Source organism: Oncorhynchus nerka, linkage group LG6 (assembly GCF_034236695.1).
Source record: "Oncorhynchus nerka isolate Pitt River linkage group LG6, Oner_Uvic_2.0, whole genome shotgun sequence".
Taxonomy (NCBI): domain Eukaryota; kingdom Metazoa; phylum Chordata; class Actinopteri; order Salmoniformes; family Salmonidae; genus Oncorhynchus; species Oncorhynchus nerka.
In genome coordinates, this window is record NC_088401.1 from 68,978,024 (window position 1) to 68,995,830 (window position 17,807).

Consider the following 17,807-nt stretch of genomic DNA (forward strand, 5'->3'; position numbering starts at 1 on the left):
TAGTAATATCATCAACCATGTGTAGTTAACTAGTGATTATGATTGATTGTTTTTTTATAAGATAGGCTTAATGCTAGCTAGCAACTTACCTTGGCTTACTGCATTCGCGTAACAGGCAGCCTCCTTGTGGAGTGCAACGAGAGAGAGGCAGGTCGTTATTGCGTTGGACTAGTTAACTGTAAGGTTGCGAGATTGGATCCCCCGAGCTGACAAGGTGAAAATCTGTCGTTCTGACCCTGAACAAGGCAGTTAACCCACCATTCCTAGGCAGTCATTGAAAATAATAATGTGTTCTTAACTGACTTGCCTAGTTAAATAAAAAGGTATAATATATATATATATATATATTTTTTTTTTTTTAAATCGGCACCCAAAAATACCGACTTCTGATTGTTATGAAAACTTGAAATCGGCCCTTCCGATTAATCGGTCGACCTCTAGTTGGAGGCCACGGAAGGAGAGTTGTATGGCATTGAAGCTCGTCTGGAGGTTAGTTAACACAGTGTCCAAAGAGGGGCCAGAAGTATACAGAATGATGTCGTCTGCGTAGAGGTGTACCAGAGAATCACCAGCAGCAAGAGCAACATCATTGATGTATACAGAGAAGAGAGTCGGGCCGAGAATTGAACCCTGTGGCACCCCCATAGAGACTGCCAGAGGTCCGGACAACAGGCCCTCTGAACTATCAAACACTTAGATTATGTATTTTCAGGTAGAGATGCAAAGCAAATGTTCTCTATCCCTCTTGATTGTGAATTCTTGTGTCTCTTCTCTCCCTCTCCGTGTCTACTAACCAAACATATCAGTCGTAAAAGAAACAGACTGGACAAGTAGCCACAATTGATTTTGGTCATTGTAGTTAATTACCACATTTTTTTGCACGAAACTATGGATATTAAACAAAAATATAAAACGCAACATGTAAAAGTGTTGGTCCCATGCTTCATGAGATGAAATAAAATATCCCAGAAATTTTCCATGAGCACAAAAGCAGATTTTTCTCAAATTTTGTGCACAAATGTGTTAACATTCCTGTTAGTGAGCATTTCTCCTTTGCCAAGATAATCCATCCACCTGACAGGTGTGGCATATCAAGAAACTAATTAAACAGCATGGTCGTTACATAGGTGCACCTTGTGCTGGGGTCAATAAAAGGCCACTAAAATGTGCAGTTGTGTCTCACAACACAATGCCACAGATGTCTCAAGTTGAGGGAGCGTGCAATTGGCATGCTCACGGCAGGAATGTCCAACAGAGTTTTTTTTAACTGAATGTTAATTTCACTGCCATAAGCCACCTAGAACGTAATTTTAGAGAATTTGGCACTACATCCCACAGGCCTCACAACGGCAGACCACGTCAGCACAGGACCTTCAAATCCTGTTGCTGTAAGATAATTTTACTGTAACATTATAGGTCAAATTAAGATCCTACACCTGTAGTATCCATGTGGAGAAAAGCAGTGCTGTGTTTCATCTGTAAGGATTGCTCAAGACAACAAGAGGGACTACCTGGACTTGTCCAACAAGAAGCGCTCATTTTCCTTTGCATGCCCTAATGAACATGACCCTGGGTGTTTCTATGTCAGCTAGGAGAATGGTGAGTCACATCCAATTAAATTCATCATAACTAACCACGTGTCAATAGACCTACTTTACATTAGTCGGTCCAGTTCCAATCCAACAGACGCTAAAGGATTTCCAAAACTCACTTAAGCACACACCACAGGGACATGCATATTTGATGCTTCCTGTTGAATTATTAAAGGGACACTTTGGGATTTTGGCAATGAGGCCCTTTATCTACTTCCCTGATTAACTTGTGGATAGCATTTTTGTCTGTGTCCAGTATGGAGGAAGTTCGAGGTAGTTTCCCGAGCCTAACTAGCGTCGTCACAATGACGAAGTCAATGAGTATCTGCTAGCATCCGTTACACTTTGCCAGGGGATCTTGGGAGGTAACTGACAGTTCTGACACCTCAGCCAAGCCACATCGGATAGTAAATAACAAGCAGAGGCTGACTGAAACACATGATTGTTCCTTTGAACTATTATGTTCAAAATAAACAAAGTTTTAAAAAATTCACTGACAATTAGTAAAGCTCAAACCAAGTTTATTTGCCCACTGGGTCACACAGCTGCATTAGACAAAAACACATGTACACAAGCCCTGGCATTTAAACTTTCCTCCTACGCAGAGTCTCCTCCTTACACATCTGGACAGCCAATACATCTCTGTTGCTAGGCAGGAAGTTAAGTGATATTGGTAATAAACTCTTCCTTCTCCCTTAATGTGACCTGACCTGGGCCCCCATTCCTCACTAATCCACCCTTATCAGTGACTGCAACCATGTGATTGCCTTTTCCTTACTTCGTAACATTCCAAGCCCCTGGCTCATATCCAACCTTAATTTACCCCACCATACACATTCCTCCTACAAATATCCATCATCTGACACTTAAATAACGTGCCATAGAATTCTGTGGCAGCTTGTGTGCTGCAGTACTACAAAACTTTTAAAAGGAAGAACCACTGTAGGTTAGTTGTACCAAGTCACGAGCAGGGTCGTAAAACACGAGACTCCGGGCCCATGCCCAAGGGCAACTTCAGTTTCAGTTTCCTGACCATTGATTGTGTTGCCTTTCCGTGGAATGTCGGCCATCGCCTTCTCACCTGACCTTGCAGTCCTGCTGTCGCATGATCGCATTGACCGCTTACTAGAATGTGTGTTGTTCTACAGTGGCCTGCTCATGTAATAACCTCGAACCTCAATGGAGCATGCCCCTATCCGTATCGACAGGACCACAGCGGAGAAGGTGAAAAGTTTCAAGTTCCTCAGCGTACACATCTCTGACCATCTGAAATGGTCCACCCACACAGACAGTGTGGTGAAGAAGGCGCAGCACTGCCTGCCCTCTAGGACACCTACAGCACCCGATGTCACTGGAAAGGCAAAAATATAATCAAGGACAACCAACCACCTGATCCACTGCTCCAAAACCGCCATACAAAAGCCAGACTACGGTCAGCTACCATCCAGAAGGCGAGGTCAGTACAGTTGCACCAAAGCTGGGACCGAGGGACCGACAAACAGCTTCTATCTCAAGGGGCATCAGACTTAAAATACCCATCACTAGCAGATTAACATCCGGTTACTCAACCCTGCACCTTAGAGGCTGTATTTTCATTATTCTTAGCAATGCTTTAGGAATCCTTGTGAGCAAGTATTAGCTAGGTTGCCACTTGGTGTTCGCTTATTGAAATTGAATCTCAGTTCATGAAAATAAATAGCTAGCCAGCTAATTAACCCGGTTGCCCAAATATTATAGGCAGCCAGCTAGCTTCATCTGGCTAGTGAGGTTCGACCGGACCGGGTTATGTGTTGTGAAGCTAGCCACAATAAGGAATAGGCACAATAGTGGAATTTTCAGTTTGCCTTCAAAATAAAAGTATGTCAACGTCAGTGATGCAAATGAATACAAATAGAATGCCATACTTTTATTTTGAAGGCTAATCGCAAAGTCCACTATTGTGGCTATCTTCACAGATGGGTCCAACCACCATTCATCAAATAAGAACTGTCTTATAAAGTTGGGTTGTTTTCGATGATGACACCTAGATTGTCGTTTTGCTATGTTTTTGGGGAAGAACATTGTTTGCATCCATGAGATACCTAGATTTTTTTATGACCAGCAAGACAACTACCAGTATATTATGGCATACGTATCGATGAATCTTTCGTGACATATGAAATACGAGTGATAGTGTAGTCAATGTGTAATAACTACGTAAAACATTTAAGAACGCGTTAAATGATGTGATGTGCAGTCATATTCAGATCCTGATTGGTCAACAATCTTATTTGACACGTCAAAAAGGTGTTATTTGACATTTATCTTTTTTGACATACAAGACCCAAACAGCGTTCCATAGAAATCCTTGTTGAGAATGTAACGACTGAACAAAAGAATAACGAAACAGCACAGCAAGAAAGTGAAAGAAATACGTTTTGATTATGTTTTACTGGTAATGGGGACATAAGATAATGCCAACAAAATACATTTTTGGTCAGTGTGTGTAACCTTTATTTTATTAGGCAAGTCAGTTAAAAACGTTGTCTGGGCCAAAACGTTGTCTGGGCCAATTGTGCGCCGCCATATGGGACTCCAAACCCGGGACTGTAGTGACGATGCACTACAGTCCTCTTGCACTGAGATGCAGTGCCTTAACACACATGACACAGCGGTCTAACTATTTAACTGTACTAGAATGCTTAAAAGGCTGCTAAAATCTTAAATATCATATTTTTTGGGGGCAAGGAAGATATCTGTCAAAAATGTTATATTGGTGCATCACTAGCAATAACATCTATTAAATACCTGTATGTGAACAATAACATTTGATGTGTACGCTTGACCCCTCTCCCTCACAAACACATACCAGGCAGGTAGATGGTAAGAGAAGCCAGAGAGGAAAAGGCTTTCTCTCCAATAGAGATTCCATAAATGATGCTGGAGCCGAGTATTGAGTCATGTTCCCGTGCTGGAGCGGCGTATTGATTATATGTTTGTTTATTCCACATGTAACTGTTGGCCAGGTTGCAGTTGCAAATGAGAACTTGTTCTCAACTAGCCTACCTGGTTAAATAAAGGTGAAATTTAAAAAATTAATTAAAATGAGTTATGTTCCCGTGATGGAGCCGAGTATTGAATTATGTTCCTGTGCTGGGTGTACACTAGGCTGATGTGTGGGGTATGAAATGTGGTTATTATAGGTGTGGTGTGCCATGGTTGCCAGAATAGCTCATAAATAAGATTCATCTGGGCTGAGATCAAAGGATCAAATCGATTAACGTGGAGGGGCAGAAAGACAATCATTACCTGTCAGCAATGGGGTCGTACTGATGAAAATGTGTGCAATAGGCTCTTTCATGTGCTGGTTTACAGTATTGAGCTTGTAGGCCCTCTTCATCTTAAGACCATGAGCCAATCAATAATATGAGCATCTTTGTATGGCAGTGCACAAATTACTGCATATTCACACAGCTCTGTGCATGTGTTGAGTGGGACTGAGAGGCAGTGGGAGAAAAGCAGGGAGGGTTAGGCTATTGTACCAACACTTGTATCAACCCTCATCTGCCATCTACACTGACTTAGAGACAGAAGAGTGGTTGTCTCTTCGAGGTGAGCCGAAGAGAATGAGAGAATGGGGGAAATGGATATTAGCCCGAGGGTAGCGCGGTGATGGAAGGAAGGACATGAAGTGGAAAATAGGTGCGGCGCGGGAAGAGAATAGAGGGGGGCCGGGGGGGGACTTGGTATGACAGGCTTCTGACCCCAGACAAGGGATTTAATGGCGGGTTGGGCTCTTGTGTCACATTATCAGCCGGTGATCCGCCAGGCACATGGGCAGACCAGACGCCAATCCTGTCAAGGTCGTTCTATGTCATTTCAGCAAGCCATGCACCCACCATAGCCAGATTGTTTCTGTAGTTAGAACCAAATAATATTATAATTCCTGCAACGTTATTTTGTTTAAATATAATTTGTTCTCTGAGAAATTAAGCTAATTGACTGCACCCAAATTGGACATTTTAATTGATAGGATTCACATAATATTCAATAAATACAGTAGCAACATCCAATTTGGGCCAAACTGCTTCATAACAATGAGTAAGACCTGAGGAATCCAAATAAATTGTCAAACGCCCCCATAGGACCCCCCATACCCCATGCCAATCCCACCCCAACAACAAGTATTTAGTATCAGTTCTCAATGTCTGACAAATAGTATGGAGCGGCAGCTTGGCATATTGTTTCTTCAATCGGTCATTTGTTTTTTCCCCTGTTTAGGGAAATGTCCCATCCTACATTTTGAAATGAACAGGTTCTGACCACTAGATGGAGCAGTTCCTGCTATTAGTTATTTACATATTAGTTTCCAGTCTATGAACAAAACCCATGCTTTGGTTTGGTTTACCTGGCCACTGTTACAAATGATTACTTTTTTAGTATGTGGCAAAAATAGAATGCAAGTCAATAGAACCTATATTAGCATTTTCACACTTCATATCCAAAACATCTATAAAGTAACATAATTGAGTTACTTTATGATTTGAATATACAGCTTGAAAATGCTACTATAATATCTCGTCTGAGTGTGCCAGAGCGAAGAATAACTGATGGATTTAAGAAAGGCCATATTCAAACAGGTGTTACGCGGTGTCAGTAAATGTCGGCATAAAAGCGTAATTAAATTGTTGCCAGGAGCAGTTAGTCACTAAAACTCTGGATAACATGAAAACAGCCTAACCAGCTCTGCTAGGGCAAGTGAAATGGTCAGCGTTTGGGTAGGGGCTAAAGCAACTTCTTGACGCTACCCATCCCTTTTGCGGGATAATTGTCATCAACAACCGCTGAATAGCATAGCATAATTCACATAATTTTACTAAAAATAGTTATATTCATGAAATCACAAGTGCAATATTGCAAAATACAGCTTAGCCTTTTGTTAATCCACCTGTTGTCTCTGATTTTGAAAATATGTTTTACACGAAAGCAATCCAAGTGTTTGTGTAAATTTATTGATCGCTCGACAAGATGTTAAGTGTACTTAAAATCAAGTAGCTCGGTCACGAAAATCAGAAAAGCAATCAAATTAATAGTTTACCTTTGATGATCTTCGGATGTTTTCACTCACGAGACTCCCAGTCACACATTAAAATGTTCCTTTTGTTCCATAAAGATTATTTTTATATCCAAAATATCTGTTTGTTTGGCGCATTATGTTCAGAAATCCACAGGAAAGAGCGGTCACGACAACACAGACAAATTCCAAATAATATCCGTAATGTCCACAGAAACATGTCAAACGTTTTTTTTTATAATCAATCCTCAGTTTGTTTTTAAAATATATAATCGATAATATATCAACCGCACCGGTCTTGTTCAGTAGGAGAGGGAAAGGAAATGGCTGTCTGAACTCTGTTGTGTGAGCAAAACTCATGTGACCACCTGATGCGATGTTATCTTTCTGGCTCATTTTTCAAAATAAAAGCCTGAAACTATGTCTGAAGACTGTTGACACCTTGAGGAAGCGATAGGAAAATAAATCTGGTTCATATCCCTTTAAAATGGAGCAAAGGGAGGCTGTGGAACATGGAGATGTCAAAATAGAAGCCACTTCCTGGTTTGATTTTTCCTCAGGGTTTCGCCTGCAATATCAGTTCTGTTATACTCACAGACAATATTTTGACAGTTTTGGAAACTTTAGAGTGTTTTCTATCCTAATCTGTCAATTATATGCATATTCTAGCATCTGGTCCTGAGAAATAGGCTGTTTACTTTGGGAACGTTATTTTTCCAACCTTATAAATAGTGCCCCATAGCATCAAGAGGTTAAGATGATTCTTATGGCATTGTACACAGTCACTGTGAACCAGAGTGACTTGACACAACAACGGGCAAAGCAACAGAAACAACACAGGAAGTCTTATTTAATGAAAGGGGTTGCAGTCTGCTGTGAAGCATTCATCCATGTATACAGGTAAGAGTCTAGCTACATTTTCAGGTATTATACTTTTCTAATTTTGTCAGAAAGTTGTTTTCATTGCAAGTTAAAGCATACTGTTAGCTAGCTAGCTGACATTAGATGGCTGGCTCGCTAGGTAACAATACATTTATGATCTGTGTGTTGTAATGTTTTCAGAATGCCATTTCGCATGGCTAATTATAGCCTAATGTTTCCTAGCTAACATTGAACCTATTTGGTTCACTTTAGCTAGCTATGACAATCGGTTTGTTTTTCTAGTACTCTATGGATTGGGATCAATGGTTAGCTAGTATGTCTAAACAAAAGACTCCACTTCACCAGATTACATGACCCATAAAGTTAGCCAGGTGTGTCAGACGGTAATTACGGCTATCTATTGTATAATAATGCTAAAATATATTTATCTGGAAATTGTCTTTCAGCATCAGTAGAACACGCCTGACTCTCCTCCACTCGTCATACAAGGAGAATGGTCTAATGCCTCCCATCAAAAAGAGAGCTGGCCCAAGCAGGCAGAATCAAAAACTATAATGCAAAAGCGTTACCATGACACCACCCAGGACACAACACTTGTGGAAAGCTGCTGCCATGTGACAAAAGCAGCAGGATGGCATCTCTACAAGGAATCGATGACAACTCTTGGTATGTAAAGCATAAACACGTTTTGATTATAAAATTGACCGCCAACATGATTGACACTACTCATTGATCTCACATCATTTCTGTATTTTCCTGAGGTACATGTAGTCAGGCTGTGTGTTAGAGACTTTCGAACATACAATTTTATTTTTTTTTTCATCAAAATGCATTTTTGGGCAGAAATGCCTTCTCGAACATGTGAACTTTCATGTGTCATGATAAACTTTTGTGCCATCTGTAAATACAAATACAATTTTATTAGGAGACTAGTTGGTTAAACCACAGAAAAAGACAGCGCCTTTCTGCTAGCCATGATTGGCTGAGAAAATGAGTGGGCAGGACATGCAGAGATGAGTTTCAACACCGGTTGAATATGGCCGGTGTCAGTAAACATCGTCAAAAAAAAACGTAATTGTATCGTTTCCAGGAGCACAGTTAGTCACCAACGCTCTGGATAACTAGCTCTGCTAGGACGAGTAAAATGGTCAGAGTTTGGGTGGGGGCTAAAGCTTAAGATGTTTCTTATGGCATTGCACAGTAAGTGAAAACCAGAGTGACTTGACCCAACGGGCCAAGCAAGCTGTAAATACAAAACGGAAAGGAGACAGGACATCTTATTTAATGAAAGGGGTTGCAGTCTGCTGTGAAGCTTTCATTACTGTATACGGCTAAGAATCTAGTTACAGTTTGATATTTTAAGTTTCTAATTTAGTCAAAAAGTTGTTTTCATTGCAAGTTAAAGCTTGCTGTTAGCTAGCTAGCTGAAGTCCGATGGCTGGCTTGCTAGCTAACATTGAACCTACTAACGTAAACTCGTACATCGCCTTGGTCCGTACAATTGCCCTTATTTTAGCGCCCCCAAAACGTGATACTTCCAGATCAACTGTAATGTCAATACCATTGTAAAGCACAATTTCTCCCCTTTCCAACATAATCAATTACATGACGTAAATACTGATCGTTTCTGCATAATTCAAGCAGGCAATGAGCCCAGTCGGGTCTTTTTAAAAATGGTGGGTGGGGAAGCGAAACTAATGCGTGATAGTGAGACAGAGAGATGTGTGGCAAAATTGCTTTTTTTCACTCGATCAGTCCAACTTATCAACTCTAAAATGTAAATAAAACACTATAAAGAGTTTATATAAATGTGTCATTACATACCTATTTGAAGGTTTGTGTCGAATTTGAGTCGGGTTTTTAGGGCGGTGCTAAACTGATCTTAGAAATAAACAGCGGCTTTTTGAATGATGATCGCATGCAATGATGACGCAAAAAATGACTAGGTATCCCCCCTTACCCCCGTTACTGTCCATTTCTTGTTTTTAAAGGATGAGAGTAGTGCTACACCTGGTGGAGAGAGATTGTAAGACAGAAATAGTTGCTTTATGCGTGCTGTACGTTACGACATGACACGTCTCGATGTAACGGAGGGTCCGTTTTTTCAACTTTTCTCCAATACTATAGAGCCATTACCATGTCGATCAACGCTTGAATAGAAACCTAGTTCACACCCCCGATTTTGAAGTCAACACAGTCGCTACAGTCCCATTAGTTTTTTTGTAGCCTCGTTTGAATGTTGAGGTTGCGCACATTTGTACAGAATGGGGCGAGTTTACGTTATATTATGGTTAACTTTAGCTATCTATGACAATCGGTTTGTTTTGCTAGAACTCTATGGATTGGGATTATGGTTAATTGTTTAGCTGGCTAGCTAACGTTAAATGTTTAAACAAAAGACCAAGTTAAAAGCTTGCTCACAGCTAGCTAACGTTAGATGGCTGGCTGGCATGATAGATAACATTAACTTACGTGTATGGACTGTGTGTAACATTACTAAAGTGATGTTCTCTCAGAATGCCATTTAGCATTGCTAGTTATAGCCTAATGTTAGCTAGCTAACATTGAATCTATTTTGTGAACTTTTGCTAGCTAAGACAATGGTTTGTATTGCTAATGCTCTATGGTTTGGGATTATGGTTAATTGTTTAGCTGGCTAGCTACATGTGTAAACAAAAGACCCCAAGTTAAAGCATGCTGTTATTATATAATAATGCATCTGGAATCTGTTTTTCAGCATCAGTAGAAAACGCCTGACTCTCCTCCACCAGTCATATAAAGAGAACAGTCTAATGCCTGCAGGTGGAAAGCTATGCCTGGCAACGCCACCTGACTCCATACCACAGATCCAGCAGTACCAGCACTTCAGGTGAAAATCCTTTTTATTGCATTGTATGAGGTTATTCTTCATATATAAACTTCAGAGGTGAATTGATGGTGAATTGAATTTTGCAAGGTTGTAATGTCTTCTGATTTTTTTGTTATTCCCTGTTTTACAGCTTTGAGGCTCTGGAGCCTGGCATTGTTGTCGCAAGGGACTTTTGGACTCCGTTGGGATCAGGTTCCAGCTGCTACGCAACACTGACATCCTTCCTCCCATAGATGGTATGCCTGTACAAGCACCACCTGGACTGGACACAGCTAGACAAACTTATCTTTGAGAAGATCAGGGAGTTTTGCAACAAAGAGGCTATGTACATCACATGCCCTACACCAAAGTCAAGGGCAGGACAGAAACAGGCTCTCCGAATGTAGATTCCCTTGTTCATACGTGGTTCGGACTAGAGGTCGACCGATTATGATTTTTCAACGCCGATACCGATGCCGATTTTTGGAGGACCAAAAAAGCCGATAGCGATTAATCGGCCGATTTTTTTTAAATTTATTTGTAATAATGACAATTACAACAATACTGAATTACCACTTATTTTAACTTAATACATCAACAAAATCAATTTTGCCTCAAGTAAATAATGAATCATGTTCAATTTGGTTTAAATAATGCAAAAACAAAGTGTTGGAGAATAAAGTAAAAGTGCTATGTAAGAAAGCTAAGGTTTAAGTTCCTTGCTCAGAACATGAGAAAATATGAAAGCTGGTGGTTCCTTTTAACATGAGTCTTCAATATTCCCAGGTAAGAAGTTTTAGGTTGTAGTTATTATAGGACCATTTCTCTCTATACTATTTGTATTTCATTAACCTTTGACTATTGGATGTTCTTATAGGCACTTTAGTATTGCCAGTGTAACAGTATAGCTTCTGGACTCGAACCAGCAACAACGACAATTAGCGCGAGCTAACTAGCTAGCCATTTCACTTCGGTTACACGAGCCTCATCTCGGGAGTTGATAGGCTTGAAGTCATAAACAGCGCAATGCTTTGACGCACAACGAAGAGCTGCTGGCAAAACGCACAAAAGTGCTGTTTGGATGAATTTTTACGTGCCTGCTTCTGCCTACCACCGCTCAGTCAGATACTTAGATACTTGTATGCTCAGTCAGATTATATGCAACGCAGGACACGCTAGATAATATCTAGTAATATCATCAACCATGTGTAGTTAACTAGTGATTATGATTGATTGTTTTTTATAAGATAGGTTTAAATGCTAACTAGCAACTTACCTTGGCTTACTACATTCGCGTAACAGGCAGTCTCCTTGTGGAGTGCAACGAGAGAGAGGCAGGTCGTTATTGCATTGGACTAGTTAACTAAGGTTGCAAGATTGGATCCTCCGAGTTGACAAGGTGAAAATCTGTTGTTCAGGGGCAGAACAAGGCAGTTAACCCACCGTTCCTAGGCCGTCATTGACAATAAGAACGTGTTCTTAACTGACTTGCCTAGTTAAATAAAGGTATTTCAAAATATATAAATTAAAAATAAAATGTTTTTTTTTATTCTAAAGAAAAATCGGCAAATTAGTGGTATACTGCATTAGCATCAAATAGCCCCCGCGATATGAAACTTTTCAGGGAAGTCAGGAAACAATATACACAGGCAGTTAAGAAAGCTAAGGCAAGCTTTTTCAAACAGAAATTTGCATCCTGTAGCACAAACTCCAAAAGGTTCTGGGACACTAAAGTCCATGGAGAATAAGAGCACCTCCTCCCAGCTGCCCACTGCACTGAGGCAAGGAAACACTGTCACCACTGATAAATCTACGATAATTGAGAATTTCAAAAAGCATTTTTCTATGGCTGGCAATGCTTTCCACCTGGCTACCCCTACCCCGATCAACAGCTCTGCACGCCCCACAGCAACTTGCCCAAGCCTCACCCAAATCCAGATAGCTACTGTTCTGAACGAGCTGCAAAATCTGGACCCCTACAAATCAGCCGGGTTAGACAATCTGGACCCTCTCTTTCTAAAATTATCCACTGCATTTGTTGCAACTCCTATTACTAGCCTGTTCAACCTCTATTTCGTATCATCTGAGATCCCCAAAGATTGGGATGCTGCCGTCGTCATCCCCCTCTTGAAAGGGGGAGACACTAGACCCAAACTGCTACAGACCTATATCTATCCTACCCTTCAAAAGCCAAGTTAACAAACAGATCACCGACCATTTAGAATCCCACCGTACCTTCTTTGCTACGCAATCTGGTTTCCGAGCTGGTCATGGGTGAACCTCAGCCACGCTCAAGGTCCTAAACAATATCATAACCGCCATCGATAAAAGACAATACTGTGCAGCAGTCTTCATCGACTGTCAATCACCGCATTCTTATTGGCAGACTCAACAGCCTTGGTTTCTCAAATGACTGCCTCTCCTGGTTCACCAACTACTTCTCAGGTAGAGTTCAGTGTGTCAAATCGGAGGGTCTGTGGTCCGGACCTCTGGCAGTCTATGGGGGTGCCACGGGGTTCACTTCTCGGACCAACTCTTTTCTCTGTATACATCAATGATGTCGTTCTTGCTGCTGGTGATTCCCTGATCCACCTCTACGCAGACGACACCATTCTGTATACTTCCGGCCCTTCTTTGGACACGGAAGTTAACAAACCTCCAGACGAGCTTCAATGCCAAACAACTCTCCTTCTGTGGCCTCCAACTACTCTTAAATGCAAGTAAAACTAAATGCATGCTCTTCAACCGATCGCTGCCCATACCTGCCCGCCCGTCCAGCATCACTAATCTGGACGGTTCTGACTTAGAATATGCAGACAACTACAAATACCTAGGTGTCTGGTTAGACTGTAAACTCTCCTTCCAGACTCACATTAAACATCTCCAATCCAAAATTAAATCTAGAATCGGCTTCCTATTTCGCAACAAAGCATCCTTCACTCATGCTGCCAAACATACCCTCGTAAAACTGACTATCCTACCGATCCTTGACTTCGACAATGTCATTTACAAAATAGCTTCCAACACTCTACTCAGCAAATTGGATGCAGTCTATCACAGTGCCATCCGTTTTGTCACCAAAGCCCCATATACTACCCACCAATGCAAACTGTATGCTCTCGTTGGCTGACCCTTGCTTCATATTCGTTGCCAAACCCACTGGCTCCAGGTCATCTATATGTCTTTGCTAGTCCCGTCTTAGCCCACTGGTCACCATATCAGCACCCACTTGTAGCACTCACTCCAGCAGGTATATTTCACTGGTCACCCCTAAAGCAAACTCCTCCTTTGGCCACTTTTCCTTCCAGTTCTCTGCTGCCAATGACTGGAACGAATTGCAAAAATAACAAGCTGGAGACTCGTATCTCCCTCACTAACTTTAAGCATTAGCTGTCAGAGCAGCTTACAGAGCATTGCACCTGTACATAGCCCATCTGTAAATAGCCACCCAACTACCTCATCCCATATTGTTTTTTGTGTTGTTTTTTGCACCCCAGTATCTCTACTTGCACATTCATCTTCTGCACATCTATCACTCCAGTGTTGAATTGCTAAATTGTAATTATTTCACCACGATGGCCTATTTATTGTCTTACCTCCCTAATCTTACTACATTTGCACACACTGTATATATATTTTCTATTGTGTTATTGACTGTATGTTTGTTTATCCCATGTGTAACCCTGTTGTGTGTCGCACTTCTTTGCTTTATCTTGGCCAGTTGTAAATGAGAACTTGTTTTCAACTGGCCTACCTGGTTAAATAAATGTGAAATAAATCAAATGAAAAAATAAGTAAGCATTTTACAGTGTATTCGGCACGTGCAATTTTTGGGGGATAACTCATTATTAGAAAAAGCTACAGGGGGGAGAGTGCGCAGGAGAGGGGGAGAGCGCATGAGAGGGAGAGCGAGAAGGGGAGAGAGCGAGAGAGAGAAGGGGAGAGAGCGAGAAGGGGAGAGAGCGAGAAGGGGAGAGAGCGAGAGCGAGCGAGAGAGAGAGCGAGAGAGAGAGAGAGAGAGAAGGGGAGAGAGAGCGAGAGAAGGGGAGAGAGAGAAGAGAGAAGGGAGAGAGGGGAGAGAGAGCGAGAGAAGGGAGAGAGAGCGAGAGAAGGGGAGAGAGAGCGAGAGAAGGGGAGAGAGAGCGAGAGAAGGGGAGAGAGAGCGAGAGAAGGGGAGAGAGAGCGAGAGAAGGGGAGAGAGAGCGAGAGAAGGGGAGAGAGAGCGAGAGAAGGGAGAGAGAGCGAGAGGGAGAGAGAGCGAGAGAAGGGGAGATAGAGAGGGGAGAGAGAGCGAGAGAAGATAGAGAAGGGGAGAGAGAGCGAGAGAGGGGAGAGAGAAGGAGAGATAGAAGGGGAGAGAGTGAGAGAGAGATAGAAGGGGAGAGAGCGAGAGAGAGAAGGGGGTAGACTCTGTTAAGTGTGTTCCTTGTGAATAATATTTATGTTAGAACAAAGCAGAATGGTGGAGGATTAGGTATTTATGTGAATGGGCAGAACAGACACACAAGCACTAAGCTCTTGATGTGACCAATGTGATTCTCTCTGGGCTAGTTTACCTGGCCAGCTGGGGTCCGGGGTGGAGGTGGGGTCTGGGTTTCTTTACCTGGCCAGGTGGGGGCTGGGCTACTTTACCTGGCCAGGTGGGGGCTGGGCTGGGGTCTGTATGTGGTGATTGTAGACAAGCAGGTGAAACAGGTCATTCAACAAAAAAAGAGGATGGTGGTTGCTGACATCTGTCAATTAAGACTTATTGAACCCATTCCATCTGGAGGATATCCCTCAACAGCAATCATCGCTCCTTTCAAAAGGATCTCATCTGAGGTTATAGCACACACACCTCCTCGTAAGAGATGTGGACAATTCACAGCGCACACCGAACCCATCTTTGAAAGTCCTGGGTGCCATTACCTGTCAATGCCTTGCCTGGTTCTGTACATGTGTAGATGGCCTCTCATATCACCCATGCCCCAGTCTACACACAGTTCTCAGATAAGGCCGTTTTAGCAACATGGCCTGGGCCCAGTGAGGGCAGCGCGAGCCGTGACGTCTGATGTCCCCACAGCGGAGGGAAGCCAAGCGGCACGTGGTGGAGAGACTGGGGAGTGTGATGTCGCACAGAGAAGCTGACAGACAGGCCACGGGTGGATTAGGTGGTAAGCCTGGCAGAGGGCTGCCCTTTCTAGATGGAAACAGGGCCCTGATGTACTGCAGTGATAAAATAAAATAAATCACAACAGGAAGGGAGGGGATGCAACAAACAGGAGTATGGGGGCAGGATATGCAGCAAAATAACAAGTTGAGAGAGAGAAAAAAAAAGTACTTGCTGGGACAGGATAGGTCACAACGGACTTGTCAGACAGGGCAGGCCCTAATCGATTCCAATGTTCAGAAAAGTGCTTCCGCAGAAAAATAGGATACTTTTTCTTTAGATAGGTGGGTGTGGCATAAGGCCCAGACAGCTTCACAGCCAAGTAGAAAGGGAAACGTTTGCTCTTTGTAAATGGAAAAAAAATAAGTGGAGGGCAGTAGTGAGGGTGGGGTTGTGGTGGTGACAGGCCTTGCATAATTTATGTTCTCACTCTTGACTGCAGCTGCAGTCAACAGTCTTCTTCGGAATCTATGCTTTCGTTTAATTATTTAGAGTCCTACCTACCAATACAATGCATTGAAACTCATCTCACTCTCCTTTGAAAGGCCAGGCTCCTTCGATTGAACACAATGGAATGATCACCCCTGGCTTCAGTTGCATTGGGAGTAATTCAGACCTTTCACTTTCACAGGCCTCAATCATCTAGAACAGATGACACAGAAAAAGCAGTCCCAGTTATGCTAGGCAGCTTCTATTGTCATAAGATATGTGTTGGCTTGGGGAAGGCTTGTGGCACTTCAAGGATTTGGTCTCTCAGGTTTATAATAGGCTCATTAGGCTGAAGTGCAACGATGTCAATTTCCCTTAGGCTTACAGGCATTTTTAATAAAGTAACAGAAGGTGAGGTAGGCTATTTGTTCAAAGTTCTTTCCTAATGCTTGTTTAATAACACCCACTAAACAAGCAATCCAACTGCCTTGGTGGGAGTGCCTAGAAGACGATAGGTAGCCACATCCTCTGCTATAACAGCTTTACTATGCTTTTGCTGTGGAATAGTTGTAGTGAAATATACTCTTTTCAAAATGGTCTGAGCTCAACATGTCTAGATTTCATGGACAGTGCAGCTGTGATGCACTGAGGAAGAAAACACAAAAATAAAAATCAATAAAACGTTCACTCAAATTTAGATCACGTTCCATGGTCTTCGTAGATTTATTTATTTTTTTAACACTTCCATTTCACAGAACACTTGGTCCTTCAAAGCAGCTGGAGATCCGGATATTCCATTTGGGGCATGGTATCTCATCCAGAGTGTAGACAAATGGAAACAGCGATCGATACAAATCAAACCGACTGCAACTTGCCTCGAGCATATGTCTAAACTTTCAACACCATAGCCAGAGTAAGCCACGACCCCGCCTTTGTCAACACAAGTATAGGGATCTTTAGCTACAAATAAGTAAAATGTCTACAAATAGCAATACGCTGTTTCTATACTATACACACAGTGGTATTCTATTTTCAGGGACTTGGATAATCTTGAGTCATTAGTAAACTAAACAGATATCCCATCATTGAGGATGCCATCTAGCTTCACATTTTCTTATGATAGGTGTATCATATTTTCATTGTAACGTTCGTGGAGATGAGGGGGAATTGCATGTGATTGAAAAGGTGTATTTGTGCATCAGTTTTCGAACCGCAGTGGTGGTTACGATGCAGAAAATTGCCTGTCGGTCATAATACTAGTCACCGGACACTATAATATTCTGCTGTATGATATCTGCATGCATACTTGCTTTAAAGCCACCTAAGTAGCTAGAATAGGTCAAGTTTAGCCAACTAACGTTAGCGAACTGGATAATAATAGCTAGCTAACGTTCGCTGCTGTAATTTAACTAGCCAACACGGGCGCCCTGAACATAACCACACATAACGATATCAATCTCACAGGGGCATAACGTGGGAATTTAACTAGTAATTAACCCAACCGGCTACGTGCATATCTAGCTACTCACCCTCCACTCGGGAGCGAAGATCAGACATCGTTTTCTGCACGGGCGGCATCTCTCCACAGAGCTCGAGCGATGGCACCTGTCAAACGCGGCTTTGCTCCCGCCGGTTTGCTGCCTCTTTTCACCCGTCTAGTGATTCAAGGCCAGTCTACATTCAACCGGGAAAAAATCTCTCATACAGACGGTAAACGTATGTTCAAATGCTGACGAATAACGACAAACAATGTACTCGCGACTTCGTGGGTCCCCCCTGCATATCTTTACACATTGGATTGATGAAGAAAGACGTTGACATATACAAAACGAGGATTCACATGAACTGAAATGA

The 17,807-nt window shown here is 42.2% G+C and overlaps 1 protein-coding gene across 1 annotated transcript in view; it reads right to left on the minus strand.

The window, feature by feature from the left end:
• Window positions 1-17,807, minus strand: part of LOC115130886 (phospholipid-transporting ATPase IA) — a 197,428-nt gene extending 179,621 nt beyond the window's left edge. Inside the window, exon 1 of the mRNA XM_065019824.1 lies at window positions 17,483-17,807. Within this exon, the coding sequence (XP_064875896.1) occupies window positions 17,483-17,531 (49 nt within the window). The 5' untranslated portion in view covers window positions 17,532-17,807. The remainder of the gene's footprint in view (window positions 1-17,482) is intronic.